This window comes from Sebastes umbrosus, chromosome 16 (genome assembly GCF_015220745.1).
Source record: "Sebastes umbrosus isolate fSebUmb1 chromosome 16, fSebUmb1.pri, whole genome shotgun sequence".
NCBI classification, from domain to species: domain Eukaryota; kingdom Metazoa; phylum Chordata; class Actinopteri; order Perciformes; family Sebastidae; genus Sebastes; species Sebastes umbrosus.
In genome coordinates, this window is record NC_051284.1 from 7,792,058 (window position 1) to 7,816,192 (window position 24,135).

General features: G+C 40.8%; 1 protein-coding gene across 6 annotated transcripts in view; it reads right to left on the reverse strand.

Moving 5' to 3' along the window:
* The window catches only part of ralgapa1 (Ral GTPase activating protein catalytic subunit alpha 1), an 83,283-nt gene that overhangs the window by 20,077 nt on the left and 39,071 nt on the right, over positions 1-24,135 (reverse strand). For all 6 annotated transcript variants that reach the window (XM_037747297.1, XM_037747299.1, XM_037747300.1 and 3 more), the window contains 7 exons: positions 23,466-23,581; positions 22,884-23,008; positions 18,250-18,321; positions 17,315-17,438; positions 16,326-16,481; positions 12,110-12,268; positions 8,716-8,843 (listed from right to left, as the gene is read on the reverse strand). In XM_037747297.1, coding sequence (XP_037603225.1) covers positions 8,716-8,843; positions 12,110-12,268; positions 16,326-16,481; positions 17,315-17,438; positions 18,250-18,321; positions 22,884-23,008; positions 23,466-23,581 — 880 coding nt within the window. The remainder of the gene's footprint in view (positions 1-8,715; positions 8,844-12,109; positions 12,269-16,325; positions 16,482-17,314; positions 17,439-18,249; positions 18,322-22,883; positions 23,009-23,465; positions 23,582-24,135) is intronic.

The following is a 24,135-nucleotide window of genomic DNA, read 5'->3' on the forward strand; positions in this document are numbered from 1 at the left end:
TGTGGACTGAAGCCGTTACATCCATCTATACTCTCTTCAAAGCCACCAAACTCCATTGACAAAAACAGTAATTTTAACTCGCAGAACACAGGAGTTGCTGGTCTACCGCTGCCTCGATTGTTAGTTTGTTTGTGTTATTGTGTGACTTTGATCAATTCAAACTAACCCACCGTCTACAGCACTATATTGAGTTACATTATGGTGCGTTCAAGCTCTGTTCAGTAAAAATGTGTTTTGGGCGAAAGTAAATTCTAACTTTATCATGATGTGTTCAAATGTAATCTCGTAAAATGTAGTTTTTGGGAGAGAAACTTGAATAAATCCAGTTGTTTGAAGGAGATGCTTTCACAGAAATAGCTTGCTATTAGAGAGGGAATTATGACCTGTTTAACTTCCTAACACTAGCTCTAAACAGCTTCTAATATATAATTGAAACTAATGATGCCAAGATTCTTTTAATCAAAGCAAATATTTAAATAATCATAATCATTTCAATTATTTTTTTATGCAAATAAACACTATAGGTGACGATAACAAAGTACAGCACAGTGCTGTGTACAGCACCCTCCCAGCCCCGAATAATAGGGGCTCCCCGGAAGCTACGGTGTAATTCTAACACTGTAATTTACCTTGCATATAATGCTTTTTTGTGTTAAATATATTGAACATTGAATATCATCAGATCTAAAATGTTTTTCCTTAATTTATCGCGTAGATTAAAAAAAATGGCAGGCAGACAAAAAAAAAACTTGCCTGCAACAGTGGCAGTCAGTGGAAAAGATTTCAGACAATGACTATGGATAAGTACCTCATACAAACCCACTTCAAAAAATCTGAAGTTCTGAACTATCCCTTCAAGCAAAATTCAAGCTTTTTTTATTTTTATTTAATTTTTCTGATGATATTTTTGAAACCATCATGTTGATCTACATTATGCAGATGTTACAAAGCGTCAAACAACCTAGCGCTAAAATGTGCTTGTGAAACAGACTGAGATCCTGAAAGCATCTCACACACACACAAACACACATTTCCCCAAGGAGAGGTGGGAGAGATTAGCCGTGACCCCTCCTCTTCACCCTTTTCTTTTCATTTCCTCTAGCTGCCCGACGGGAAACAATTAACCACAATCACCTCCCCCTCTGCACACATTCATTTCCTTACCCTCGCTAATACACAGACCCTTAACCTAATCCTAATTGTATCTTAAAGCATCAAATACCACTCAGCGTGAGGTGTTGATTTGCTGTCAATTTGCCGAAATGGCTGCTCATAGAACACTGTGTTATTAATAAAGAAACGGACGGGTAAAAATATATTTATAGTCATCCTTGATTTACAATATGCAGAAGCTTTACTTCTCACATGAAAAGGATGCAGTAGTGGTCTTATGTGAATATATGTTTCTTCATTATTCTAAAAAAAATATTTGTCATGAAATCAGAGATTTCAGTGCATCTGCATTAGCAGTTATAATTAATATCTCACCAATTTGCACAATTCCATCCAATGCAGCAGGATGCGAGCTGAAGACAGGCAGCAGTACAGCTTTTTTTGGTGTCAAATAGAGAGCTCCTTCCATGGCTGACGGGTGGAGTGGAGCTCAGCGGAGGTTAAGGATAACATGACCCCATTTCAGCATCAGCAAATCGCAAAATGTCTTCAATTTGTAAGGTTTTGCCCTCACCTTTCCGCCATGGTGAGGAACACACACTCCTTGTCACACGCAGCAGATTGTAGCCTTAGTGGGACAATAGGCTCTATTGTGGGAGCTGGCAGGCCGCTAGGCGTTTGGCTGCTCTCGGTGCGTGTGTGTGAGAGTGTGTGTGTGTGTGTGTGCGTGTGTGTGTGTGTGTGTGTGTGTGTGTGTGTGTGGATATGGGGGATAATAGCGCTACATGCCCAGAGCTGCCATCATTTCACTGGGAACAGAGTGTGAAAAAGAGGGAAAGGCAGTGACACACACACACACATGCGCAGAAAACACACACACACAAACACAGCATCGCTATCACACTGAGCCATATGCTGACCCCAGCCTCAGTGCAGCTATCTCTGCCAATCAACTACTAGAGGGGATGTCCCACACACACAGACGCGCACACACACACACGCACAAACACACACACACACACACACACACACACACACACACACACACACACACACACACACACACACACACACACACACACACACACACACACACACACACACACACACACACACACACACACACACACACACAAACAATAGCTCTAATCCTGAGAGTGAAATATATACACATGCAACATAAACACCATGAAATACACAAGTGCAAATGGAGTGATATACATTTGAAAATTCATGCACACAAACACACATACTTGCTGGAACTTGTGTGTGTGTGTATGTGTGTGTCTGTGTGTGTGTGTGTGTGTGTGTGTGTGTAGCAGCTTAGTGTCTCTCCAACATTGTTCCCCAGAACCACAATCACCCAGGAGCAGATGGAGGACGGCCACAGCTTGCTCTTTCACTCACACACACACACACACACACACACACTCGTAGACTAAACACCAACTAACATGTATACCCTCACACACACACACCAACACCTATCACATACTCTCTCTCTCTCTCACACACACACATACACACTTAGTGTTATCAGATGATAGAGCAGCTGTAGGAGATTTACAGGTGAATCTTGGCCAAAGCCGCCAATCAGTTCACAGAAGCTCTGCTCAAAGAACTCATGGTCACAATGCTCTGATTCGGAGTAAATAGTAGATTTTTTTTTAAATAGATTTATGTTCACATTAAAGGTCCAGTGTGTCGGTCCTCTTCACGGAGTCTGGCATGTTGCTCCGCCATGTTTCTACAGTAGCCCAGAACAGACAAACCAAACTCTGGTCTTAGAGAGGGCCTTTCGTGTTTTTTTGTTACCTGAAGGCCACCGTAGTTCTCCAACATGTTTGGAAAGGGAGGAGTGAGCGGAGCGGTATTCACTCTCCACTGTATGCCACTACATCCTACACACTGAACCTTTAAGGACCAATTTCAATCAATGCTGTATTTATCGTGATCCAATATATATTGAAAACACTGCTTTTTTTTTTACCTGATGCTTATTTAATCATATCATTCATCATTTACTTCTTATAATTAGCTTATTATGTTATCAACTGTGCATTGTCAGTCCATTTTCTAAATGTGTTAAGCCATCTCTCAATACTTTTTTTTTTACTTCCTGATTTCTTTTCTGTGACTCTCGTAATTAGAACTCAAGTCTTTAAAAAACGGCTCGAAAATCTAGTAAGGAGTAAAAAAAAAAAGTGCCTTTGTTGGGGACAGTGCAATACCATGGCTCACTGATTCAGGACAACAATGGAGCTCTATGACACAGAGGAAGAAAACATATCAGTTTAGTCAAGTTAGTCAAATCAATGTTTCAAGGTTCCAAGGTTTTCTCATCTGACTGAGTGTTTGTGCAGAGTGTTTTGGTCTTAAAATTCACCTTTTGGAGCCCCTTTGTTGCACTTTTTGAGGTATCAATTTGGAATTCAACATATTCAACATATGCGGCGATAGGTTCAGGGACTCTGCTGAGGTGACACCAAAATATCACTCAGCAGTCTGCTCCTATCTATGAGTTTAGAGGGATTGATTCCACTGTGTGGTGGGCTACAGGAAGAACCCACCTTTCTTTACACTGACCACAGATTTACTGCTGCTGTGTATACGAGTCATCAGAGGGTAGAGAAGTTTTAAAACCTGGTGTGTATTGCATTTCATTGTGAATATGGTGAGGCCCTGTATGGAGACGGGCAGTAATGTGTGTGTATGCATGTGTGTGTTGGGGAGTCTTGGATTGCTTTTTCTTGCTGCAATGAGCTGATATGTGAGATAGAGCTGTGCTCACACACAGCTGCCCCAGCAGCCTGGCACTCTGTATGTGTGTGTGTGTGTGTGTGTGTGTGCTGCTGGATGGCTCTAGTCATGGTGAATGAAAGATCAGAGAGAGAGAGAAGGCAGATGGACCGCCCTGAGGGCCAGGAGACAGAGAGAGAGGGAGGGAGGAAGACAGACAGAGATAGACAGAAAAAGAAAGAAGAGAAAAATGCCAGTTAACCACTGACACACTTAGTCCTGCCAGCCTTCTTTCCATCTCTCTTCCCCCATTTGCCTCGTTGTCGGCCCCTTCTATGAGGATACTAGATGTCACAGTGCGGCACTCAGAATCACACACAGCTTGATGCAGGACTTGAGGGCCACACAAGGTCATCTAATGTGCAGCGTGTGCGCTGATCTCCAGGAATGTCTGGTTTATTTTATTTTATAAGAAACTGGTAAAAGCTATACATTATATTTACATCATCTGTTGCTGCTCCTGTACCTCATACCTACTGTATATATTGCTTTTATACAGCGCCTTTCTAGTCTTCCGATCATTCAAAGCACTTTATACTACATGTCAGCATTCACCCATTCACACACACATTCATACACTGATGGCAGAGGCTGCCATGCAAGGTGCCAACTTTGCCAATCAGGATGTAATCTAAATCCTCATTCACACACCGATGGCACAGCCTTCGGGAGCAATTTGAGATTAAGAGTCTTGATCAAGTACACTTCGACATGCGGACTAGAAGAGCCTGGGATTGAGTGGATAATCGTCCAAGTGGTGACCCGCTCTACCTCTGAGCCTTAGCGGTATCTCTCTCCGTCGCTCAACTACATACTCACGCATACATTACGCTCCTGTTACTGTACAGCCTAAATATAGTGCATAAATATAGCAAAAGTGTGTGTGCCCTTCTAATCCAAGATCTTTGGTGGCCTCATCTGACTCAAAAAACATTTATCTGCAGCTTTATTCTTGTTAACAATCATTTGCATAACGTGTTAAGAAATTTCCAACGTGTATGGGAACTGACAAAAAAGGTAACGCTTAAAATGTATTATTGCGGCGCCAAAAGGCGCAGTGAAAATTTTGGGTTCACTTAAATTATGTGCTGGTGCACCTAAATGAAAAAGTTAGGCACACCAGTGCAACCAATGTTAAAAGTTAGCCTGGAGCCCTGCCTAAACATTCATGAACTCTTCTAAGTTAAACCACAATTGTTAAAGGTTGTTATGACATCATGATGTCAGAGTTTCTCATAGTTTAGGACAATGGGGAGTAAAAAAAAACCTCTGAAATGTCAAGAAATCTGAAAAAGAGGAAAAACAGACAGAGATAGAAGGAGAAGCAGAGATGCACTGAGATAAGAGAGTTACAGAGAGGACAGAGGACATACAGGGACAGAATTACAGAGAAAATAAATGATAAGGGTGACAGAGTGATACAAGACAGCAGTAAAAAAAAAAAAAAAAAATAGAGCACAACAAAACATGGAGGGATGCTAAGACAAGAGATGCAGAACTAGAGAGACCGAAGAGAGAGAAAAGGAAAAAAGCAAGAAGTGACAGAAGTAGAGGGCAGAGACGGGAGGGAGAGAGGTGGAGAGACAGGAGAGGAGAGAGGTGTGTGTAGCACAGAGATGGGGAGTCAATAATGACTGATTACTGTAATTCAGCCTGTCAGAGACATCGACCTGCTGCTACTACCAATCAATACACACCAGGACACTCGCAGACACACAAACACCTCGAAACAAGCATGCGCGACACATGTGTCATCGGGCACACACACAACACACACACACACACACACACACACAGTAGGTGTATGGATACACACAGCCTCACACAAAAATGTAGCAAACACACACACAAACACAATTGTAAAGATGTCTACATGGTTGCACACAAAAAGAACACACAACACACTGATACAGTCTAATATGTGCATGAAGGTGCACACACACACACACACACACACACCAACACAATGGGGTCTGGGGGTGTTAGCCACAAACCCCACGCCGAGCCTAACAATCTCTCCGTCTCTGTCTCGCCGGGTGGACGCGGCAGAGCAAAATGGCTCCTTCACCCCTCCCCACACCCCGTCCACCTTCTTGGCTAGAATCACCTCCACCACTTATATTATCTCTCTGAAAAGAGGAGACAGGGGGAGGGAGGAGAAAGAGAAGGAGGGGAAAAATAGAGGGGACAAAGTTGGACAAGAGGGGAGAAAGAGAACGTAGAGATGAAGGACAAGAGGCAAGTGAAGAAGTAAGAGATAGTGAAAGAGAAGAAGTGGGAGAAAGGGATGAAAGACAAAGTAAAGAAGGAGAGAGAGGCAGGACAACAAGAGAATTAAGATGAGATACAAAGGAAATAATGACAGAAAAAGGGGGGAGTCAAGGGTAAGGCTGCATTCACACGATTTCAGGGGGTCTGATTTTTCCATTCATTTGGAATGGGGGTAGTGCGTTCGGGCTGCGGCGGCCGCAGGGGGTGCCGAACCCCCCCGGCAGAAATAGAAAAGTAGAAACAGAATCAACTTTTGGAGAAAGGCAACCCGACGTCACGCTGAGGCGGCCAATCATGTAAGCTGTCTACAACCCAGCCATGAGGAAACAAAAGACGTTATTCGTCGCAGTTAAATCTGCAATAGGCAGAATGTTTTTTGTGTTGTGAGATATAAGTAGACTTCTGCACCTCATGGCTCTGAGTTCAGGCTTTAGAAAAGCCCGTGACGGGAGACTTTTGCCAATCACAGGTCATTTCAGCGAGAGAGCGTTCCTATTGGCTGTCCATTCAACGGAGGCAGCTGTCAATCCCTCGCAAACTCTGATCAAACGGTCAAACTAGGCAGCGCTGATCAAATATGAATCAATGCTCTGTTACTGTAATGCCTATTTCTCGCCTCAAATGTTTTCAGAAACATCTTGTAGTGTACTGTTTAGCTGTAAAATGAGAAAGTTTGCTCCGGTTGGTGGGTGGTGCTGGTTATTCTTCAACTGATCTCAACATGGCTGCCGAGTCACAAACTTTCTCATTTTACAGCTAAACAGTAACACTACAAGATGTTTCTGAAAACATTTTTAACTTTTTTTAAAATCATATTTGCTCCAATTCTATGCACTGCAGCATTAATGGGCCAATTAAAGTGACTCGCCCAGACCTCCGCACAATGCCTGATCTGGAGTGAATGCAGTCTATGAGACATGGCACTTAAGTTAGAAAAGAAACAAAAACACAAAACTGTTCAGAATGTTAGATTGGGCTAGATAAAGTTTGAAAAAATGGACCAGAGATTGCTATCTTTGCATCAGAATGGTGCATGTATTAGCCTCATTGTGCTGAGGGAGCCTTTTTCCTTTAGGACGGTGGGTTTATTATGGTTTGCATTATGGATTGTAGGCGAGCAGGGTCTTACCTGTTCATCCATAGTGTGTCTCCTAGAGTTAGCCTGGGCTACTTTAGTTATCATTGCATGGCTACCTGTTACAGCTGATGCCTTATCCTTGACTAGAGATGTCTAACCACAGAGCCATTCTTTTTTAAAAAAGGCCTTGCCCTTCCGGATGCTATGCATAAAAGATGCTCCTCAGACTGTTATGGTACTGGTATGTCACCGGCAGCTATCAATCTTTGTAAGCAGCTGTCACACTGGCTTATGGGGTAGCCTGTGCTGCTACACCAGCAGTGCAATCCAGTGGCGAGCACAGCAGTGTAGCCGCTTTCAACTTGAAACTGAATTAAAGTTTAGTTTAGTTTAGTTTAGTAGTTTATTACTTTTCCCTGTTCTCCCCCTTTCCCCAATGTCCAATGTTTTTATGAGTGGGTCCCTGTTTTGTTCATACCGTGCACACGCACAAGGATGCACATGCACGTGATGCGTTTGGATACGAGGGGGCAGAAATTAAGGGAAAGAAGAAAAGACCAGGCAGACAAGCAGGCAGACAGGAAGAAAGTATCATTAGGGAATCAAATTGCTTTAAGTGCTGCTTAGAAGAAATTCCAATGATCAGTCAGTAGCTGAGCTCGCCTCAACAGGGGACACTGTCACCTCACAATGCTGTGTGTGTTTGTGTGTGTGTGTGTGTGTGTGTGTGTGTGTGTGTGTGTGTGCGTACACTTCTCAACCAACACTGCGTGAATCTAACTGTGGATGTACTTGCATCACTGTGCCTCTGTGGAGCATGTGTCCATGCGAGCGTAACAGTCTGTCCGTGTCTGTTAGAATCAAAGAGTGTGTATAAGTGTGGACACATGTCTGTATTAGTGTGAGCGCGAGTGTGCATGTCTGCGTGTGAGACCAGAGAGCAAAGCCCCCTCATTTGGAAGCAGCGTTAGAGAGGAGAGTCATCGATAAGTATTGACCGCCGGGGGCTTGTTCCAACCAAACTACCATCGCATCGGATCAAGCAGGCAGACTGTACACACGCACACACACACCTGTCTGTCGGTTTCTCTTTCTCTCCCGCACACACACTTGATATATGGCACTTCAGAGCCAACTAAATACAGCTCTATCACACTAGCACTTATACTCTGAAAGCCAAACACCACTGGACATTGATTTGCTATTCTTAACACTTGAGCTGAGTGAGAACTGACATTCTCGCTCACACGTAGATGCACAAGGATTTCAACGGCCAACACAACGACCGTGCAGGTATATTCGAAAAAGTTTATGTAGCTCAGGTGAGCCTACAAAACTTTTAAAAAGCTGATAGCATGGAAACAGAAATGAGGGCAATGAACAAAAACGAGTGGCCTACCTTTGGCTTCTGATCCCGTTTTTGCATATTCTGAGTATGGCTTTCAAAAGGATACAAGTTCTGGTACAGTGGAATGAGGGATTTGAGAGCTCGACTGGCATTGATTGCTGTAGCTCTGACCATGGTGGGTAAAATGTTCATGTCCACTATGGCGCCGTCAAACAGCGGACCAAAGAACGGCACCTGCAGACACCAAGACAAGCAGTAGAACAGGCATTAAAGCAGAAACAATAAATCACATTTTTGGTAACACTTTTTATGGTGCCCATGTCTATCATGCATTATAAACATACTCAGAATGTGTTCTAATCTGCTCAGAGCACTGTAGAACTATAGTTATAAGCACTCATCCATATTCATAATGCTTTATAACAATAATCATATCACACATTATAAAGCATTTTAATATGACTTATAAGTTTAAGTATCATCATATTTCCTAATTGCTGGTCACTCACTGACATTTTTTTTGCAAGGATCATAATGTGTTATGATTTCCATAGTTGTATTACATTATAATATTTGTATAATACATTATAATAACTGTTATAATGCATTATAGTGTTTTGATTATAAGTTACTCTAAGTGGTAATCGTTTGCTTTAAGAAAAGTAAGAAATAATTTTATGTTCTTGCAAAGATTAAATTTTTTTTTCATTTTACTTAAAGTAGTAACTAATCACATTATAACATTGTTATTATAACAATTATAATGCATTATAAAAAGATTAGAACGTATTACAACTATGGGAATTATAATACATTATTATCTTTTTAAAAAAAAGTCAGTGAATGACCAAAAATTATAAAGTATTATGATACTTGACCTTATGAGTCATTATACAATGCTTTATAATGTGTTATGATTATTGATATAGAGCATTATGAATATTTCTGAGTGCTTATAACTATGATTATACAGTGCTATAAGCAAAGTATAATACATTATAAGTATGTTTATAATGTATTATATATATGGGGCCATAGAAAGTTATTTTTTTCTATTTTTATAGTTAATAATGCATCTACTGCCGATGGAAGCCTCTCAAAGACGTACGATTCTTGATATTTTTATGAAACAGAATAATCTCTGGGAGCCATTGGGTATTAGTGAGTCAAATCTAATTCCATACTTTGCTTGTGGAATCCACCAAAGAGAATAATGTCAGGCTTTTTTTATTGAATTTATTTGTAGACCAGGTCTCCAAGCCATGCACTCTATGACTGAATACAGTGCTTTCAGGACGACAACACAGAGAATATCTTATCTAACTTGTTTTTGGATTCATGATAATTCAATATTTTTGCTTTGTAGAATGAATGAAACAGAATGAGGTTATGTTATTAGTGCTGTGGTATCTATGTCATACAGAAAAAAAGCGGCATTTTATTGTGTTAGGTCTCGTTTGAAATAGAATTATGCTATCAGTGCTGTGGTATTAATGTCTGTGTGTTTTAGACTGATACATTAACCAGAGCAGCAAGACTTAGGACAAGACTCTAGGATTGTTAGTCATCTGGATGCATATCTGTATTGTCTGGTAGGAAACATAAAATTATGGAACAAAACACTGTGCATGTTCACAATTTTACTCCTAACCAACTCCATAATATCCATACAATATAAAGGCTCAATCAATCCTATAATATCCATGTTAATCTACAAGTGTTTAAGTGTGACTGTTAACTTGTTCATTAGGATGACTGTTTGGTGTCTCTACATCTGTTTATTACACATAGTAGCCCTAACAACTGGCTTTTTATCAGATAATAATAATTGTCTCACCCACTCTCATGCACTCAAGAGTCTACAGCAATGCTTTGAGCTAAATGTTAATGTCATCATGCTAACATGCTTACACTGACAATGCCAACATGTTGATGTTTAGCAGGTATAATGTTTGCCATGTTCACCTTCTTAGTTTTAGAGCGTTAGCATGTCAATATTTGCTAATTAACACAAGTACAGCTGAGGCTGATGAGAAGTTTAGTTTTGGAGGTATTTGATCATAAACCAAAGTCTTGGACACATTTAAATTGTGACCTGTTAAAGGTACAGTGTGTAGGATTTGGCGGCATCTATTGGAGTGATTGCAACCAACTGAGTACCCCTCCGCGCACTCCTCTCTTTCCAAGACTGCGGTAACGTGAGTCGCCAAGTGCAAAATCATGATAACGGCATTGAACTCGCTCAAAGGCCATCCTTAACATAATATTTTATAACCCCGGGCTCATGTGTGTAGATTCCTGTCGCTATATGTGTTTGAGGTACATCCTATTTTTTGATATAGAGGGGTCTCTCTTTTAATTATAGCCAATTAGGAAGTAAGACAGCCATGGGCTTGATGTTATTCTTATGAGATTTTTGTATATATTGTTGAATATTATGTATAAACAGTATGTGTTTTTTTTTTTAATATACATGTAACATTACCTGTGATTATATATGGGATATTTGGGTCACTGGCGCTATCACGTGACCAGAGTGTTTACCTTTTTAGATGGCGTCTCTGTGCAGATTTATTAAGTCTGAAGAAGAGCTTCTGCTCGAAACGTCACTAACTAAGATGTGCCAATAAATTGCACTTAAAAGGGAGCTACAGTGTGCGGACCTTCTGCTACAGTTTTCATCCTTACCATAATAACACTACTTTAGGAGCAACGGAAGTCGGACGACAGCTGGCGGTACGGCGGTTTTGCACTCTGTGGCTCACGTTACCACAGTTTCAAAAGCTTATAGGAGAACTACGATAGCCTTCAGGTAATGTATAAACGTTGTTTGGTTTGTCCGTTCTGGGCTACGGTAGAAACAAGGTGATTCAACATGGCGGACTCCGTGAAGAGGATCCGCTCCCTATGTAGCTAACGAAAACACGATTCTTAGTTTCATGTGATTATACACTAATGAAAACATAGTTTTGAATATAATATTCCATTTCTGCTAATAGATCGCCCCCGAAATGCTACACACCGTGCCTTTAAAGGATCACCCAAGTTATCACAATTCATCCCGAAGGGGAGATTAATGTGTGTCCTAAATTCTGTGGAAATCCATCCAATAAGTCGTTGAGATATTTCAGTGAAGACCATAAATGTCAAACTCATGAATGAACTCATAATTAATGTTTGTACCAAGTTTCATGAAAAGCCATGAAATAGTTCCAGTCGTGCCACTATGATGGCAAAGATTACACTGATTGGCCAATGAGTCACACGACAATTACAGTGCTGCAACAGGTGACATGTATAGTTGTTACTGATTAGCCCAGAGGGGGACTGAATTATCATCCTGGGTTTTAATGAAGAATTTAAATGTCCTGCTGTTTCAGAGGTATTCTCACCCAATGATAACGGATTCTTTGGAACACTGAGACACAAAGATACCGAAAAATTGCACAAAATATTGACAACTGACAGTTTGAGTCCAAAATGCTGAACATTGTTTTTACCTCGGGTTTTTTGAGTATATGGATGGAGTACATGTGGTTCTTCATGGGGTAGATGATGATTAGCACGTCTCCAAACTCAGTGGGGATGATGCCTCGCCGGTAGTCTCTGGAATGTTCCGACCAAACAATGTGGACCTCGTCGTTACCCAGGTGTCTGAGCTGGAGGGGGGAGCATAAACAACACAAAGTAAGTCAATGCCAACCACACACACACACACACACACACACACACACACACACACACACACACACACACACACACACACACACACACACACACACAGTGAGCTAGATAGTGTATCCATCGTAAACGCAAGGCTTTTGATTTTGTGCGTGTACGTGTTAAAGGTGGCCCTGGGGGTGATGGAGTGAGAGTGTGAAGATGGAGAGTGGACACGAAGACCGAGTGAAGCTCCGGAAAGATGGAGTATGGGCTGGAAGACAGATGGGATCAAGTGTGATGTTGAGCGATTCTGTGTGTGTGTGTGTGTGTGTGTGGTGAGTTCACATTCACTCAGTGGGCTATAGTCAGGGCTGGTGACAGCTCTGTCATTAACCTTGATGCCTGCCAAAATACACACACACACACACACACACACACACACACACACACACACACACACACAAACAGACACACACACTCACACCTCACTGCTTGTCTGGTGTGTGTCACACACCTTCAGTTGTGTGCCGTTCTTCGCCTTGGCCCTGAGACAAACACATTCTCTTTTAAATATTTGTTTAACTAGAATCGGTTGTGTATTTTGTCAAGATTTTTAAAGAAGTACGATTCTCCCGCATAACTGGAAGGGATTTGTAAACCCAAAAAGCTCCACATTTCATTGGATATCAGTAGAGCTCTTAAAGGCGTCCTATCGTCCCAGGGACGGAAAAAAATAACCAGGGACAATAAAAAAAATACATTTTAAGACGGTCGCGGGCCGGAAAGTAGACCTAGCCTAAAAAATAAAAAATACAGCTGTGATTAAACCATAACATCAATCTCTGACAAAATTGTCAATTTAGAAATTGCTAGAGTACATGATTCAAGAGTGCGCCCACACAATAAAACACACACACAGCGAGAAGATGAACTGCAGCTGTCAGGCAGTTACAATGGTGTTACGAAGCTGTGGTGAGATTTTGCGCTTTCTGGTATCACTGGCAAAACGTACCGCGGAAGAGACATAGACAAAGACGGGGACAACCGCTAACCACGCTCTGTCTCTCTGTCTCTGTCTCTGTCTCTGTCTCTCTCTCTCTCATGTGCGCACACACATGCGCACACCAGGGGTGAAAGAAAATATCGATACACTTCAATATCGTGATATTATGTTTTGTGATACTGTATCTTTTCTCAAAAAAAAAATATTTTTAATTAATAGTTTGGACGGTGAAAAAAAAAAGTTAAGTCAGAGCCCTGGTATCAGAATGAGGTGTGTCGCGATATTCCGATGATATTTATACACATATGACAATATCGTGTAAATAATCCAGCACCTCTTAAATCATTTTATATATATACAGTTATGGTTACAGACTCTCTCTTCAACTCCCTACACTTGTATTTTGAGTGTAATTCATTTGCCAAAAAAGAGGCAAAACAAACAGTACACAAAGTTAAAGATGAATTTGACTGATAGCATTACTTACTATTTTTCAAATTTTCTATAGATATCTCGATAATATCGTTATCGTGAATTCCTGGTATCAGGATGCACAGTTTACTGAAATGTAATTTTATCTTTACAATCACACATCTCACTCAACTGCCATAGAAGCCCTTAGACTTGTGAACAAGTTATTCATCTTGATTGGAAGTGACTTCACCCACTTGCCATAACGACTACTTAAATTTTAATTATAGGTTTAATTAACCTGACAATTTCTTGGCTAGTTATACATTAAGTTGATATATTAAGCAGAGTCTGGAAAACACCCCAGGAATAGATATGCATTTATCAAGTTCTTCTTAAAATAAATCTTTTAGAGGCTCTTCTCTCTGACGATGCTTGCAATTCAAAGTGTCAGTAAGGCACACAACTCTCAGTGATGCTGAAGTGCTCTGCCATTATCACATTTGGAGCGTTAGAATTATGACCTTCAAGCTGTAGTTTTGGGTGTCAGAACAAATTAGGCGGCAAAGTGGAGTCTTACCGTCTGATGTGCGTCTCTGATCCGTATCATTATTTTTAAATATTTCAACGATGAAGATCAGAGTGATGTCATGTCTGATGCCACAAACAGTTGGTGTAATGCAGCTTTAATCCTTTTAATCGTGTTTCAAGCAGATGTGGTATGAGAGGGAGCAGAACACACAGCAAAGAGTGAGAGCTGGACAAATGCCCTGCAATGGACTGAAATCACACTGCATTGTGTGTGTGTGTGTGTGTGTGTGTACATGTGTGTGGCAGCAGGATGGGTGATAAATGCCTGCCAGTATGAACATGTGTATGTCTGTCAGTTTAACCTCTTTGTGGACACATTTGTCAAACTGTGAGTGTATGCGTCTGTAAGCCTGCGTGTGCTCGCTAACATGTGCGTGTGTGTGTAAGTGTGTGTGCGCTTCTGTGTCCAACGTTAACACAAATTTATAGTCGTGTGGTTATTTGCGCGGGCTGATGTGAATAAAGCCCTTAGTGGATGTGTGTTTGTGTCAAGTTAAACAGGTTTATAGTGTGTGTGTGAGTGTGTCTGCGCGCACTCGTGTGTATGTATGCGAGTATGCGTGTTTGATGGGGCCATCAGCTGATCAGGGAGACGGATGGTGTCGGACCAGGCGCTGATAATCCAATCAGGAGCCTGCAGCGATGTGATAGGCCGAGAAGCAGGAAGTATGATCTGATTAAAGGGACATTATGGCCATGTGCAGAGCGCCCAGAGCCTGGGGGTTGACAGGTGTATACACACACATACACACACACACACACACTCACAAATGCACACAAATACACAATAAACCTGCCTGCCTAGACACTGATACGAGCCCACACCACGCACAAACACAGACGTGATTGCTACTAAGAATTATTGGAAACATTGGTGGGCTTTAGAAACACTGACATCAACAGATAGGTGTGTAGGTGTGTGTGTGTGTGTGTGTGTGTGTGTGTGTGTGTGTGTGTGTGTGTGTGTGTGTGTGCAGCAACCTATGTTCATTTGCAATGTCGTTCCAGGCGAATAAAGAGATTGGGAAGGAGGAAAAGAGAGAGGGTATAGAGTTTTCCCCTATAGAGTATAGGGGATTTTTTCTCCTCCTCTCCTCTCACTGCACATCTCCCCTCATTAAATAAAAGGAGTGAAATTAGAGAAACAACAATAAGTATGCTTATTATTACTAATTACCCCATCTCTCTCACCTCACAGACACACTCGACTGCAGTTTGAGAGAGGACAATGCAGTAGATCATGGAATAGACAGATGCAGAGTGCTTAACAAGAAGAATATATGTTTCCATTAGGGCTGTCAATTCATTCAAATATTTAATCGCGATTAATCAAAAATTAATCATATGTTTTTATCTGTTCAAAATGTACCTTAAAGGGAGATTTGTCAAGTATTTAATACTCTTATAACATGGGAGTGGGCAAATATGCTTGCTTTATGTAAATGTATGTATATATATATATATATGTTAAGCAACCCTCACAGGTACTGCATTTAGCATAAAAATATGCTCAAATCATAACATGGTAAACTGCAGCCCAACAGGCAACAACAGCTGTCAGTGTGTCAGTGTGCTGACTTGACTATGACTTGCCCCAAACTGCATGTGATTATCATAAAGTTGACATGTCTGTAAAGGAGAGACTCGTTAGAACCCATAGAACCCATTTTCATTCACAGATCTTGAGGTCAGAGGTTTTCCTTTTCCTTTCTTCAGTTTGGAGTGTTATTTAGCCTCCTTGGCGACAAGCTAGTATGACATGGTTGGTACCATTGGATTCCTTAGGTTTTTCTAGTTTCATATGCTACCTGTGCCTTCACTCTAGCTTTAACACTGACCCCACTACAACTTAAAAATCCCAAGTTGCGTTAATGCGTTAAAGAAATTAGTGCCATTAAAACGCATTCAAGTTGACAGCCGTAGTTTCCATCCAACGGTCAAGCGAATCAAAAAATGTTGTAACGTCACAGTGTGTGAATTCACCCAGTAACAAAAACAACAAAAAGAGATACATGTAGATACTGTAGATCAGATAGGCGTGTGCTAACCTTCTTGGTGAGGTTGTGGTCCTGGTCGTGGGGCATGCGGGTGGAGACGTGGTAGATGACCTCAGTAGTGGAGGTGGCGTAGTAAGGTGTAGTCTGGCCTGTGCTGCGATTCCTCTGGAGACCTCCCATGAAGCCACAGTGAGTAGTGAGGTCCACCTAAGGAACAAAACACACACACACACACCATGACATGCAAGACATATACAAAATATGATCTCCCTTTATAGCATTTTACTGCCTTAAAGCCTAGAATAAAAAATAATCAAATCCGACTAACGTCAGTCTCCTTTAACTCTTTAACCAGCAAATAAAGATAAAATGTTGACATTTAAAAAAAAAAGGAAAACGTGGTTTCACCATTCAGTGAAAACTGCTTTGAGGACCATTTTATTCAGTTTTCTGCAGTTCTTAGGTTTTATTTTTGCCAGCTACTTGTGTCAGGATTACGCCTTTGCACAAAGCTCTTTATGAAATGAAAATAATCTGCATGCATTGTATTTCAAAATGGTTCAGTATATCACTGTTTCTCCACCATCAGGCTGCTGAAACATCATGACACATTGGCGGTGGCTTATTTTAACCACTGGACCTACAAAACAGTTTTCTTAGAAATCTTAAATCAGTTAAACAATCAATTTCATGACAATTATTCAATTATTAGATCCAGATCATAGAATTAGATCAATCATCTGTAACCGCTTATCCCGTTCGGGGTTGTTTAGAGTCAACAATTAACCTGCATGTCTTTGGACTGTGGGAGGAAGCCAGAGAACCCGGAGAAAACCCACGCTAACACGGGGAGAACATGCAAACTCCACACAGAAGGGCCCCTCGCACCTGCGACCCTCTTGCTGTGCGGCGACAGTGCTAACCACTGCCCATATAATTAGATGCAGTTCTAAATTTAATTCGGGAAACAATGCAAAGATGAATGTGCAATCTGAATGTATCGAAGAAGGCAAACAACGTGTGAATAAATGTGTTCTTACCTCCCAGCCCAATCCAGACACAAAGTCTTCATAATCCTGGCTGCCCGCTGTGTTGGTAAGTATGGAGTGTTTGTCCTCTTGGCCCTCAGCCACATAAAATACTGCTATTTTATGAGTCTCACGGCTAGAAGAGAGAGAAGGAAATCAATAATGACCGACACGACAACTACTGAAAAGCACATAAACCCTTAAACTTCTGTTTGTTTCAGAATTTCCCTCAAAGAAAGCAATAGGGGTAGTGATATAATAACTCCACCATGAAATGGGATGCCACTCATGTTTTGCACTTTTCAGTAGCAGAGTAGAACAGATTAATCAGGTTGTGATCAGGTAAGGGTTAAGAGCAAAAGGGATGAAATAGAGCAAAGCATAACTGTTATTGAATCTCAGAGCTATGGAAGCCCTGAGACACGAGTGAGAAAAATACAATTCTGGTGATCCAATTTCTAAGCCTGATCTAAATAGTTTTCTCTCCTGTGTTTAGGACTGAAGAATAGGTCAGCCTCTTGTTGCCAAAATGAGTATTACAACAAATGACAAACACAATGTTTTCACCTGTCAAAATGTTTTCTCTCTGCCTGTTCTTATGTCTTCAATAAAAGGAGAGAAACAATTTGGATCAGACAGAGAAAATTTTTTTTCTCACTTGCCTCTCAGGGCTTCCGTATATAACCCTACAGTACACATGTCTGAGTTTTTAACTGTATTTCTATCAATATTTTAAGAACCTTTAATGTCACAATTCTTTAGGACAATGTAATTTGCTGAATCCTATCTAAAGCAGATATTGAGACAATAAAAGAAAGAATTGTGAACAACTAGAGATGATTCAAACTAATAACTCACTAAAACCTGAGTGAAAAGATCAAAAAGAGGGAGGGAGTGGTAGAATGCAGTAAACGACACAAGGTGGTCGACTTTTCATATTTTCTCACCACTGCCGTGAGTCCAGGTTCTTCAGCTCTCTCAGTAACTTCTCATTCTTCCTCAACAAATGAAAGTTACTCCTGTAAAACACAGACCAGTGCACAAATTAGGAATCATTATCCAAAGTAGTAGCAAAGCAGAGGACAGTAGAGGAGAGTAAACTTTATTGTCCTCGAGGGGAAATTCTTTCTGGGCACAGTGCTACAGTTTGTTGCTTTACATAGAAAACATCACAAAAACAACGTGCAAACATCTTAAAACATAAGACTTTTGACTATACATTTGACATTGACAACAACGGCAGCTTCAAAAAAGAACCTGTGGAGTAACGGCTAAACCTGCCTCTCTACCATTATCTGGCTACCACTGTCGTCTCCCTTAATTGGCCGGTTGCTTGTTTTTGTCACTGTTTCGACAAATCCCGTGCCAACTAATAAGACATCAAGTGGAGCTGGCAGGACTTCTTGTGAAAAACACCAGAAAAGCTCAAGACTAAAAAAACAGAAGAAAAGAAAAACAAACCAGTACCAACAAGACTTCATCCATAGCCAAATAAAAAGCCTGACAGTAAATTCTCAAAACATCAGTCCCCAATCATTTGGATGGATTGGTACTAAGAAAAACGTTCCCTTATATCAGACTCCAAGACACTGAAGAGTAGTCTAATTCAGTAGATTTCAGTCACATAGAAAATTGCCTGTATGTTAGTTTAAATATAAGGTTTATTTGCTTGTTCCTTTTTCAATTTTGAATCTTCCAGCATGATAAATGTAAACTTTACCCTTTCCACAGCCACTACTGCACTCATGATGATAATAAATGATGCTCTTTTACATTGGAAAGCGATGGTAAAAAAGGAAGTATGTGTCACTAAATAACCCATTATAACAGAAGCTAATTTGAATAAATTCATTTTGTGTATTTATAAGAGTGATGCCGTGTCTAATCCAAACTGAGCATGCCCTAGTTTTATACACACTTTAGATTATGTCTGTATAACATGAGTTTAAGTTTATCAGTATATTAGACATACATTCTCTTCAAAAGCAAAAATCACTATTTGAATTTGCTGTTGAATCTTTATATTTTTAACGATTATTCAATTGTTACAACAGGTTGGCACTCGGCTACAATAGAAGACACTCGGCTCAAAGCAGCACCCAAAAAAATACATTTGATAAACTCAACAGCGATGTCTCTTTCCAGAAATAATGACCTTGTGAGCAGTTTCACGTAGGAACTATTTTCATTCTACCGAACTACACCCGCCAACCATATCACCGCGCAGAAAGAAGCGTGCATCTACTCATGGATGAGAGGCTCGTGCTTGTGACAGCGTGAGATGTAAACATTAACGGCGTCCTCTTCGGTTGAGCTGTAACATTAGCTAGCTCAGTGGTGCTGGGTGAGCTGGCAATATCGGTTAGCTATAAATCATAAACACGGGCCTCTCGCATTCTATTATATTCGAAAGAAAGCAGACATCTCAACGGCCAATATCTCCAAAACTCAGCAACTCACACCATAACAATCTAGATTGATAAATAGCGCTACAGGTAAGAGGAAGAATATGTATTTTTGATTTTGGGGTGAACTGTCTCTTTAAGCTTCAAAAAACATGAACCCCGGAGCAACTTTGAGCTCTGCCTGAGGCTATATGCTATATGTATTCAGACCAGTATAATGGTGAGAAAGCACATTATTATTTATTATGAGAAACCAGAGGAATCCAGGTGAGCCCTCTTTTCAGGAGTGGTTCACCAAAGTGGCATCATACAAACACATTTCTTTCAGCTCGAAGGACAGGACTGAGAAATATGCGGCGAAGTGGGTAGACTACTTGGAATAAATGGTTAATGTAGACAGATCTTGAAGTAGAGCACACACGATCACACAATACTCACATAAACAGATCATGATGCAGATGAATGTAGGAATATGTATTTGATTTGTGTTTCTTTTTGTATTTTATTATGATTTTGTAGATATTTTATATTATTATTATTATATTGCATATAGGAGTAATTTGATTTGTTGACCAAAACGTGACAATGTTCATGTAAAAAAAATCAATAAAATACTAAATTTAATTATAAAAAAAGTTGAACTGCAACAAGAAGATGTAGCTCTTCACACACCATTACTCTTCCTGTAACTAGTTTAGATGCTGTTTGACCAGCCGAAAAGCACCTCTGTTTGCATACTGGTGCCTCCAACCATCAAAATATAGATTACTGCGCATAATTATTACTTTGCTATAAATGAGCAAACGCAAAAGTAGCTCGTGCTGACCATGGCTAGTGACATCACCACTTTCAGGCTCCACATTGAAAAGGACGGGACCGTATTCTTTAGTCAAAACAAAAGCCTTTTATACCAACTGACAAGTCCAGGGGCCGTTCAAAATGTCCCAGCCACCAACCTCCGCACCGCTGATATAAAAACCAAGACTTGAGCAGTGAGGCTCGGAGTGGACTGATAATGACACGTCATTCTTTTCACTCTTAGAAAGAGAGAGAGAGAGAAAAAGAGTGAAAGAGCGGGAGATAAAGAGAGAGAGAGAGAGACAGCAATTTGCTCTTTATTAAACTGATACTTGGTAATGGCCTCATTCTCTGCTCTCAAAGACTCCATTTACACCCTGGATTATAGGGAAAAGCATAAAAGGGGACACGTGCACGCACGCACGCACGCATGCACACGGGTGACTGTCAGTATCTTAGTGTCTGTGGTGTCCCATATGAATACCTGGAGAGACATAAGGGGACAATAATACATGATTAGACGATCTTATTATTTTTCCTCATCTGTCTAACCTCTTCCCCTCCCTCCCCCCAAAATCAAAGCTTCTTTAGCCTCCTTATTTTCTCATTTTTTTTCCATATTCCCTCACTTATTTTGGCTCCATTTCGTTTTTTGGTTTTTATATTTTCGCTCTTCATCTACACGTTCCTGTTTTCTGATTTGCCACTTCTCCCGCCATCATTCTCCTCTTCAACTACTGCCTTTTATTCTAACTCCAAATGGGTTGAGTTTGATCAATAGAGTACTATACTCATTATCACACTCTCTCTTCCACACACACTCACATACGCACACGCGCCGTGTGTTAAGAAGAAGTCCATTGTGCAGGCTGAATGCAGACGGTGTAATTCCCTGGATGAAGTATAAAGAATGATGAGTGTCCATTAGCTGGCCAGATACATTTAAAGTGATACCTTGACATTGTGTATTTTAGCCCAGAGTCATTGAGAAGATGAAATGCTGGGCCATGTGAGTGGGGGAAAAACGTGGTGTCTAATTAGCACAAAATACTTTTTTTTGAATGTGAAATTTTTGTCTCATTTGCATTCAACAGCCATTTGGTTTGTTCTAGGGGAGACAGAAAATTGTAAAAGACTTTACACACATGTATTACAGCAACCTGAAAAACAACCTCTTAGTAGCATATTGCAGTCAGCATCCTGTTGCTCATGCTCCGCAGGCGCAAGCAAGAGTCGAACAAAAGAGTGATGTAACATTACCATACATTACGAACATACAAGAAACGAGACACGAGAAAAAACTCTTGTGAGACTCGCTGCCTGACGACCTATCCTAACTTAGTTACACTGCATGGATCTGGCATTGGTTGCTTTGTAATGTTAGCGGTTTTAGTAATTTGCAAATGGCAAAATAACCAATTTACCAGCCAGATCAGTCTGGATGAATTAGCTGATGTCAGATCAGTCTATAGATGAACTAGGCCCTGTTCAGACCTGGCCTTAACATGCTTCCTGAGTGATGGGGTCACAGGTAGACAGCTCTAAGTACAGGTGTGAACCTACTCAAGACGCATTGAGATCCGATCGCTCAGACCACATTCATAATGGTCCGGGCCGCATATGTGGTGAATGCTTCTGTTCAGTTGCATTTTAAAACACAAAGTAATACTTACGATACTATGAATACAAAGTCAAAAGAAAGATGTAAAAAGACCATAACCAAACACACTGTCTTATATACACCGATCAGCCATCACATTAGGACAACATGGGCACCCTGACCGGTCTGCGGCTACGCAGCCCCATACACAACAAACTGCGCTGCATTGTGTGTTCTGACACCTTTCTATCAGAACCCGCATTAACTTTTTCAGCAGTTTGAGCTCCAGTAGCTCTTCTATTGGATCGGACAATACGGGCCAGCCTTCACTCCCCATGTGCATCAATGAGCCTTGGGTCTGACCCTGTCGCCGGTTCACCGGGTTCCTTCCTTGGACCACTTTTGGTAGATCCTGACCACTGCAGACCGGGAACATCCCACAAGAGCTGGAGTTCTGGAGATGCTCTGACCCAGTCGTCTAGCCATCACAATTTGGCCCTTATCAAAGTCGCTCACATCCTTACACTAGTCCATTTTTTCTGCTTCCAACACAAAGTTCAAAGTTCAAAATGTTCACTTGCTGCCTAATATATCCCACCCACTGCCTGGTGCCATTGTGACGAGATAACCAATGTTATTCACTTCACCTCCCAGTGATCTTAATGCGATGGCTGATCGGTGTATATTCATATTGTTACATTACTGTTATTGTTTTTCAAACATAAAACCCCCCCTTGAATATGGTTTCTCGTATATGTATGTCTGTGTCTGGTCTCACCTCTTCTCCCAGGAGTTGAGCCCCAGTATGTTGATCAGTAGTCTGCAGTAGTAGAAGGCTGACTGTGGTGTCTCCGTCTCTGGTTCAGTCTGCTGCACAGCCCTAAAGTTCAGCTCCTCGCCTCTCTGAAACATTCAACAATTCAGTGTCATGCAAAAAAATGTAAAGGGTAAAAAAAATGAATATCATGGAAATTAAACAGAAATCAATATTGTGTGAGAGCCATGACTTAGAAAAAGATTGGATGGTTCTTTTTCAGTGATTTTAGTTACATTAAATTAAAACATTTTCATGCCAATATGAACAAATCATATACAATTACGATCAGAACAGAGAAACCAACAACAGAAAGCCGTTTTTGTGATCATTTCCAAAATATCACAACAACCAGACCTTTGTCAGGATAATAACTTGTGATGTATCTTCTACTTCCTGAAACCTAATATTATTGTGAAGCAGTATTAGCCAGACTATATAATGCCTAGTGCTGCACTTATGACCCACCAGTATTTGAGTATCCACCTCATCTGGGAGTTACGGATTCAAACTCATTTTATTCAGATGAATCTGGACAATACGTACATGAAGGACGAACTCTCTCTCAGCAGCGCTCTGCTTCAGGATGGCGTTGATCACATCGTTCTCCTGCTTTTCTGAAACACAGGCTGGAGGAGCGGCTGGGATGTTGAGCGGCATGCCTGAGGGGACCAATCAGGAGACAAAGTTAGCTGTGTTCTTGTCAGAAATTGTGTTTTGTTCTCTTTAGAGCTTCAGGGAAACCTTGGTTAGTAAGTGTCCACCTTTGATTTTTTTTTTTTTTTAAAGATCATTATTATTATTATTTTGATTGCCTTTAGTGATAGTGACAGAGATAGTTATGAAATGAGGAAAAAGATGCAGCCGAGGGCCACAGATCGGTTTCAAACCCTGGGCCGCTGCGGTAAGGACTCAGCCTTCGTACATGGGGTGCCCGCTCTGCCAGGTGAGCTACCGCAGCGCCCCGTGTCCATCTTTGATTTGACACAGGTTTTTAATATGGCTGTCAATCGAATAAAATATTTAATTGTGATAATCGCATGATTGTCCATGATTAATCGCGATTAATCGTAAATTAATTGCACATTTTTTATCTGTTCAAAATGTACCTCAAAGGGAGATTTGTCAAGTATTCAATACTGTTATCAACATGGGAGTGGGCAAATATGCTGCTTTATGCAAATGTAAGCATATATTTATTATTGGAAATTAATTA